At 50.0% G+C, this 8949-nt stretch overlaps 1 protein-coding gene across 1 annotated transcript in view; it reads left to right on the top strand.

Moving 5' to 3' along the window:
- The window catches only part of LOC135820839 (uncharacterized), a 16734-nt gene extending 8034 nt beyond the window's left edge, over positions 1-8700 (top strand). Inside the window, exons 6-12 of the mRNA XM_065333879.1 lie at positions 176-259; positions 1676-1747; positions 2214-2684; positions 3293-3388; positions 5033-5116; positions 6081-6218; positions 7309-8700. Of these exons, the coding sequence (XP_065189951.1) occupies positions 176-259; positions 1676-1747; positions 2214-2684; positions 3293-3388; positions 5033-5116; positions 6081-6218; positions 7309-7671 (1308 nt within the window). The 3' untranslated portion in view covers positions 7672-8700. The remainder of the gene's footprint in view (positions 1-175; positions 260-1675; positions 1748-2213; positions 2685-3292; positions 3389-5032; positions 5117-6080; positions 6219-7308) is intronic.
- Positions 8701-8949: the final 249 nt, after the last annotated feature.

An 8949-nucleotide genomic window follows, 5' to 3' on the forward strand; every position in this document is an offset into this window, starting at 1 on the left:
TGGATTGTGGAGCCGAAACTAGTCCAACTTCCAATGTAATCATACACACACACGCACGCACACACAGAACAGAACAGAAAAGCTGATGGTGAAATCACCGAGCAGCAAAATATAATAGCACTGTATTAGCACTGTGCTAACAGTATACTATTGCTCGTGTGTGTTGTCTTGTTAGGCGTCACAGGATTCCAGTGCAGCAACACCGTCACCCTTTGGCCAGGTCAAGCTCAAGTCGCGCAATACGGGAACAAACACATCGGTGAGGCTAGATCTTTGTGCTGCTGTCGGGTTTGGTTCAATCTCGATTTGAGCCATCAATGTTCAGCTCTCTTCTGCTGTTCTCCCAGCCGACATGTGTTCTCTTTGAGTTGGCTCCCTCCAATTTCTAAACTCGTCTTCTGCGCAGGTTCTCGCGCATCCTACGTTCGAGAAAAGTGCATGCAGAGTTGCGTAATGAGCTTGTAGCGCACTCCAATTCCAAAGGGTCCAGCTCACGCATATGCCCCTATCAGCATGGGTCAGTTTCAACTTTCCCTGCCACAAACATACAAGTATTTCTTGTGAGGTAACATGACGAGTTTAGAAATAGGCGCGAGCAACCTTAAAAGGGTTTGGTGCTGTCTTGACTCGAGCCACCGTTGTTCAGCACTCTTCTGCTGATTTCCCAGCCAACATGTATAGTTCAACAGGGTTTGGTGCAATCTCGAGCCATCCTTGTTCAGCTACCTTCTTCTGCTGTCTTGGCCACCGTGTGTGATCGTGCAGTTAAAGATGTGACATGGCTGGCCAGGGTATAGCTTGCTCGTCGATCAAACAAATGAATACATATTATCTGCGTACAAGCCTGTTGGAAGAATAGTGCCTTGTGCTGTTTTTAGATCCACAGTGCATAGGCCGCTGGTCACGCACATCTTCCAAACTTACTGTAAAGTAAGGCCAGAGCTCCCCACCATCTCATCCTTTCGGTGGTCGTAGCGTGGAGGTGGTCTTCTGTATGTAGGTCATACGACATGAACCCTGTACACATATTGCACGGTTTGCAGTCAATCCGTACCTTCAAGTGGACACAAGCTCCACACAAAAACCTGCCAAGTGTGACCTTAGTACACTAAGATTCTCACATCGTACACACTTCGTTCCACTCTGCCATACGATTTTCCTTTCTCTGGCTGTAAACTCAAGGTGGGGTGCTCTGGCGGTACTTTACGGTACTAGCAGGGCTCGAAACACACTTCATATTGGGTTCAATAGTCTTGTGTCGTCTCACTACATCAATGTAACTAAAGAGTATCGTGACTAGCGACCAGCCTGGTACTACAGACCACCGTGACTAGCGACCAGCCTGGTACTACAGACCACTTTGCCAGGCATGGACGTTCTCACATCCATATATGGTTGTGCGGTGCAAACCTCTAACTAAGGACCACCTGCCACTAAAGACCGCTTTCTCTGGCCCCAGGGCGTGGTCGTTTGTTACAGGCTTTACTGTACTGCAAGTCGCTGATGCAGATCATCACCTGGCCTTTTGATCCTCAGATACGGAGCCCTGGATTTCGATGTGTTGTATGTCAAGAGGTTGCGTGCAGCTCGAATGATACGAAGTTCTGCTCCCGTCAGTGGCTTGAATTGTCTTGACTGTCTGTCTGTCATTGTACCTCTATCTGTGTGATTGTAGGTACCAAAGGCAGATGAAGGGAAATCAGCATTTGAGGCAGCTATGTTGAAAAGAAAAGCTATGGATGGCACGGTAAGTTTGTCATCACCTTACTGCTGTATGTTAACAGCGCTCAACAAATCATGGCCACAGTGCTGCTAATGATTGCTATAGAGCAAATCAAGCTAGGGTGTTTGATGTGCACCGCACGCTAGTATGATCCATGTCAACCATCTGCTGATCCTCTCACCAACACAACTGCCACCACCACTACCACAGCCGTAGTCAAGAGAGGTAAAGTGATAGTGTAACGAGTTTGAATCAGAGTTATCGTACTCCCCATTGCTGTGGTACTGGCGTGACTTGTCAGGCTGTTGATCGCTTGTCAGCTGTCGTTGATTCATCACCTGCCAAGTTTGCCTCAGTTGCCAATGTGCCTTCTTCGACTTAGGGTCACGACACGTGTATGATGGCACATGCCTAAAGAGAATTCATACAGAGCGTCTCCGATGTGCTGTGTGTGTACGTGTGTGCGTGTGCGAATATGCTCTGTTTGCAGAGGACCGACTCCACTGCTTCCGACGCCGGGTCCAACGGCAACGTGTTTGGCGGTGTACTGAAGAAAACGAGCACGACGAGATCACCGCGTACCTCCACAACGGGTGCACACAACATCAGCGCCGCCGGTGCTGCTACGGCGTCTTCGGCCGTGCATGGCTCGCCGACCAAGGCCAACCCGTTCGCCGGAGTGCTGAAGACCGACAAGGGCCACACACCAGCCAACCCTCGCGCTGACATGGGCTCGCGCTCAACGGCTGCCAAGGCCAGTCTGTTTGGAGAGACGGCACAGAAGGGTGGTGGAGTTTCGGCTGCTCGGTCGAGATTCTCTTCCACATCCCAGGGCTCGCCCTTGCCAAACATAAAGAGAGAAAGCAAAGCTGGCGATGGTGATTCCGGTAATGACGGTCCCTCCAAATCAAACCCGTTCGAGGGCGTGCTTCGGAAAGGCGTCAGCAAACCCAAACCCCAGGTAAGTTTCCTGCCAACGCTCCATGTTCGTACATGACCTGCTACTTGTCAATCACTTGAGTGTATGCTGGAATATTGTATTGGCGGGTGTGTGTGGAGCACAGTGGGCAGATAGTTGGGCTGTGATTTGTTAAACAAACACGCGCACACCTGGTACACTTCACCGACCGTAGTATCTCCGTTCTGAACTCTGGACTCATCATTTTCGAGCCGTCCTCACCCGGAGCTTCTACTGGAGAGCCTGCCTTGTTGAACCTATATTTTGTCAAATTATGCGTGGCTGTATGTACAGGATCCTAAATTCCTAATACTGTGCCCATGTACATAGCCTCAGTGGATACTGGAGACGGCGCTGGTAGGTCTCCGAAGAGGGCACATGTTGAGCTTCTAAGGAGACGGCGCTGGTAGGTCTCCGAAGAGGGCACATGTTGAGCTTCTAAGGAGACGGCGCTTGTGACAAAGATGAAATGCGTGGGATAAACACCGATGTCGCCGTGTTTACGGGAGTAAAACACTGGTAGAAACCCGTGTGGGTGGGTGTGTCTGCGTGAATGTGTCGGCGTATCCGCAACTCTGTATGTGTACAACCGTATGTATGGAACATGATAGGAATCGAATGAGGAACGCGAAGCACCTGGAACACTTCCGTTTGCCGTCAGCGAAAGCAATATCTCGCCGTTTGGACCGTGCGTACGCCAGAGAGCGGTGAGTAAACCCTTGCTGATCCTACATAAACCCTTGCTGATCCTACATACACCCTTGCTGATCCTACATGCACCCTTGCTGATCCTACATGCACCCTTGCTGATCCTACATACACCCTTGCTGATCCTACATACACCCTTGCTGATCCTACATACACCCTTGCTGATCCTACATAAAGCCTTGCTGATCCTACATAAACCCTTGCTGATACTACATAAACCCTTGTGTTACTCAATCTACACACAGCTGCAGTGAAACCTGTCTAAGGTCACCGCTCAAAGGACCTTCAAAACGTTATCGCTGTTAGTTTTTTTAGTTTATTCCTAGCAATACATGCCTGGGGTAGCCAATGGGCACTTTGCTTGGCGATTAGACATGGTTAGCATTTTACCGTTCACGCTATTTTCGACGGTCGGCGTGTAGTCTACTGTTTTTGATGTGTTTTCGAGACACGGTTAGCAATTCGGCTTCTGTGTCCTGACTCCTGACGTAACCCTAGTTGGAATCTTACCGTTTCGTTCTCCCGCTAAACAGAGCTTTCTATCGTCGAAACGGAACCAAACCGACGGTGTTTTGGGTGTTGGGCACGAGTGCCGTTAGATCTAGCGCGTGAACTGTAAAATGCCATGTCTACACACACGAAAAACGGTACAGGCCGACCGTCGAAAATAGCGTGAACGGTAAAATGTTAACCATGTCTATTACCAGGTAGTTGGCTCCGTATCCAAGGTCATTTGACTAGAAATATCATGCCTTCACTCTATCACTTTGGCGATAGTTCCTACGAATAGCGTGGAGGTTCTCTTCAACCTATATGTTAAGGTGTTTGGCCACAATTGAATCAGTTATGAAACATGTACTTTGAAAAAACCTATCACCTCTGCCCGATATTCCAATATGAGACCGTGAAAAGGCCAATTCTAAGCTGGGGGTCTCTTCTTAACAGTCCCGTATTTTGAGGGCAGAGTCTTTCTCCCCTCACTTGTTGCCGTTGTCCTGTGGCCACACCTGCCGACAATTGGCCTTCTCCTGCCGACAGCAGCCATGATAATGTCCAATGGTGCCCTTCTGCTTGGTTTAGAAGTCATGATCCCGATATTTTTGCCTACACTGGTCATCATGAGTGTTTCTGTAGCTCTCTCTCCTACCCTGCTAAGCAAGATCATCATCAGTCTTGGGAAAAATCGGAAAGCTCAGTCTGAGTCTCACTCAGAACCGCGAATATGTTGGCGCATGTATGCGTGTGTATACTGGGGTTACTATGATTGGGGGTCTGGGGGCCTTTGCCCCCAGATGATGCCTTTTCTTTTTCTATCCTACTGATATTTGGCCAAAATGTCGTGGCAACATTGCCGTTGTCTCCCCTCCCTCGTCGCGTTACCTACTCTCCCATGTAACCTCTGTCTCGTCTCCCTCATCGCTGTGTCCTCCTCTCCCCCGTCAGCTTTATCTCATCTCCCCCATTACCTTTGCCTTTCCTTTCTCTCTCTCTCCCGTCACCGTTGTCTCCCCTCCTTCGTTGCGTTTCTCTCCCCAACCGAAACCTGGCTTCCAACCCCAGATGTTACCTGGGCTAGGGAGACACACACGTTCATGAAGCAGATCTAAGAAATTGATTATTCTATGTCTTCGCTGCAAACGTAGGCATCCACGGCTGATTCCTACTTCATCACCAGAAGAAATTCTGATCAGTCTCCCGTTCAGGACAATCCACGGCATGCTATCACTGTGAGTTGTATTGCTCTGACTGCAACTTCTTCATCCCTCTTCCTTCCCTCCCTCCATCTCTTCCCTACTCCTCTCCACTTCTTCCCTCTTCCTCGCTCCCTCTCTTCCCTACTCCTCTTCGCTTCCTGTCCCGCTACTCCTCTCCCTTATGACCTCCTCTTTCTCCTGCCTGTTCCCTGCTCTCTTTATCTCTCTCTCTCTCTCTCTCTCTCTCTCTCTCTCTCTCTCTCTCTTCCCCCCCCCCTCTCTCTCTCTCTCTCTCTCTCTCTCTCTCTCTCTCTCTCTCTAAAGCGGGATTCACAGAAGCTTTTTTGCGATGCGACAGCCGCGAAACCGGGAAATCCCCAAATCGCAACCATCGCGGACCCCACGCAACTACCGCAACAGGGCCATCGCGGAAGTTGAGCTTGGCTCAACTTTTGCGATGCGACAAGCGATTTGGCGTACGATGTTGGCCTTTTCTGCAGCAAAGTTGTACAAAGGTTCAAGAGTTGCCAATAAATTTGTACAAGTTGTACCAAACCGCGCGAATACCATGGTTAAGTACCCAAATCAGCACGACTTTGTCGCATCGCTGACTTCTTCTGTGAATGGTATTTCGCGAGTTCGCATCGCACGCGTCCATCGCAGATCGTGTCGCATCGCAAAAAAGCTTCTGTGAATCCCGCTTTTAAACTTTCTCTTTCGAGGCCTCCTCTTCACTCGTTTCCTCTCCTCCCTCTTCTCCGTCACGTGCACTCTCAATCTGTTGTTCCGGCTCACCTGTCGCACATCTGTCTCCTTCTCTGCACTCTCTGCGAAAACTACTGTTGCTCAAGCAGTCGATTTTTTCTGTACCAAGATCTTCGTTGGCATGTGTGCACTCCCGAAAGGAACGCACTCCCAGCATGGGGTTGCGCACACGCTCGTGTTTGTGTGTCTGTCTGCCTGCCTGCCTCTCTGTGCATGTGCGTCTGCTCAACAGGGGCGATCTATGAGTACATCCGTCTCGGCCACGGCTTTGGCTTTGGGCAAACGACCGTCTTCTCCATCTTGTATGAACTCCGGCCAGAAGGACTTCATACCCAAGTATGGTTTGCCGTCGGATATCAAGCGAATGAATGTAAGTGACTGGGCCAACTCCGGGCCTCTCATAGGCTGTCGGTGTAATGGGCTTGCTTGTTTCCTGTGTCATCACCTATGAAGAAGCATGTATACATCTAATGACACGCACCATTCGTAGATGCCGAGACCTCTAGTCGGTTGAGCAGGGCAGGCCCCACCAGCACTGCATCACCCCATGCTAGTCCCTTGTGCCTGCCAGTGAGTTGTGTGTCTTGTAAAATAAATAAATAAAATCAAACATGTACACAAGGGCCAAGGCAGAACAACAGAGACCCCAAGCTCTCCCCTAACTCCCAGTTGGTCTGATAGCAGAACAACAGAGACCCCAAGCTTTCCCCTAACTCCCAGTTGGTCTGATAGCAGAACAACAGAGACCACAAGCTTTCCCCTAACTCCCAGTTGGTCTGATAGCTGTTTTTGAACACAAAACTCTGAGTTACGAGAAAAAATTTTGGTCTCTGTTGTTCTGCCTTGTGTAGTACGCTCTGTCCTTGTTACGGTATTGCGCACTATTTGCAGCAAGGACCTCCGACACTTTGTAAATACAAGTACTGCTAAAATCCCACCAGAGCACCCAGTCTCTAGTCTAAGCTGTCCGCCACCTTGAGTTCATGCTTTGCTCTTGCGATTTAGTTTGCAGAATGGCCACCTGTTGCCAAGATTACATACCAGGTGCGTGCGCCGGTGTCCTTCAAGGGGGGGGGGGGGGGGGGTTGCGGGGGACCTCCCCCGAAAAATTTCCAAAAATGAAGCAAAATCCGGCATTTTGAGCGGAACAAAGGGAACATGTGTACACATTGTTGCTAGTTTATTGGCCTTTTTCAAGGATTGGGACGTTATGGTTGCTCCACAGGGTGTTCAGCAGTCTCTTGCTAGTGACCTTTTTTTGGGGGGGGGGGGGGTCTTGCTGGTGACCTGCAGTCTACTCTCAGCAATTAAAATCCCAGCATAAAATAAGTTCTCAGAATGCTATTTTACAGCCAAGGCATTCCAGATGCAGTTTTCCTGGAGTTCCCTTGCACACATAGTCATGGCTTTCCTCTGCTCTTGTTCTTGCTGTTTGTTTCTCGGCTTGTTGCCATTTGCAGAGCAGTCCCGCTTCCTCGCCCAACCTGTCCGCAAAGGCTGCCAGATGGAATCAGAAAAACACAACAACGACGGCGACGATTTCACCGAACAACAACAATAACAGCAATAACGCTGTCAACTTCAGTCGCGCTTCGCCGCTGCTCAAACAGGAGCCACTTGGCCTGCCCAGGACGACTGGCGTGCCCAAGTCACCGAGTATCAGCAAGCCGACGGATGACGTCCCGGAGTGGAAGAAGAAGTTGAAGAGCAAGGCGGCCGAGCGGCAGGCTCAGCAAGCGTCCGGCACGCCCGACGCCAAGAAGGACAACGTCCCGGAGTTCCAGCGTGTTGCCCTGCGCAAGACTGGCGGCACGGGCAAGTGATTTCCAGTGTAGGTGCTAGTGTGATAATAGCAGTGTGTGTGTGTTTCTTGCATGGAGCGGCGGCAGCGGTGGTCTGTTGGGATAGCTCTGTGGACCCGTTGAGGACAAGAGACACCGCACTGTTGCTGTGTCGCTGTTGCAGTTGCTACCGGCAGTGTTGTCATGTCGACCCTGATCACCGTGTGATGCAGTGATTCAGATTGTGGCCCTGTTCCTGGCATATGATCTCTAGCATGTCCGTGTGTGTGTGTGTGTGTGTGTGTGTGTGTACATTTAACTTTGTGATGCTGCTCGTGCCCCTGCTAGTGGCACACACCTCACCTTCAGTTCCCTTCCCAATGTCCAATGAAGACTGAAGCAAGGCTACATTACAATGGGTGATTGGGATTTAAGTGGCTTTACCTTGCTGGCTTCTCGGCCATCGGCACGGTACGGGCGACCATCACACGTGACTTTTCGGCCGCAGAATCGCTACTTTTCTTGTTTCTTCTCCCATCCGCTTTATATGAAAATATGCTATTTATAAACAGTTCTTGCGACGTACGCGTGGGGCTCGACCTGCGCTGTGTCCAGTTTGTGCGTGTGCGTGCCAGTGGCCCCAGGCAGTTCACAACAGAATTCTCTGCTTGCAGTGTAGGTGTTGCTTCTTGGTGTCTATCTTCGTTCCGGGTCATAGCCGTGGGGCGACATTGAGAATTTCTTTTAATTATTGAATGTATACTAGAGAGAGAATAATAGAAAAGTGACAGCCGTATAATTTTTTTCTACAGCTTCCGGCTTGTCGACGTTGCTCAGTTTGCATATTATAATATTATGTCTATGCTCTGGCTGGTACGCGGATCATGCAAACGGCTGCGGTTCGCCTGTGATGCAGATTGCTGGTGAGCAATGCTGCTGTAAGCTAGTCCCTTGCCTTTTAGCCATTTTACTAATATTTTACTAATATTTTTATGCCCTTCCCTGGTCGACAGGGTGGCCTCTGGCTATGCCGAGCCCCTGCAGAATTAGATCTATAAACTTTTAAATGTGCGTCGAGGTGGCTGCTGTTGTCCCGGACGAACGTGTTGTCACATGCGCTGCGTGTGTGCCACAAGTACAGTCGGACCTCGCTTTCCGGTTCTTGTTGTTGGCTGCCGAAGAACTACTGGGTGGTCGGCCGGTACTGATTACCTAGGCCGTTCTTATCTTCATGCACTGCAGTCTATGCACAGTTGAGTCACCGTGTATGCATTGGTATGCTGTGCTAGGTGAAATTCTAGCCTGTTCGTTCTTTGGCAC

The sequence above is a fragment of the Sycon ciliatum genome, chromosome 7, assembly GCF_964019385.1.
Source record: "Sycon ciliatum chromosome 7, ocSycCili1.1, whole genome shotgun sequence".
NCBI lineage: Eukaryota > Metazoa > Porifera > Calcarea > Leucosolenida > Sycettidae > Sycon > Sycon ciliatum.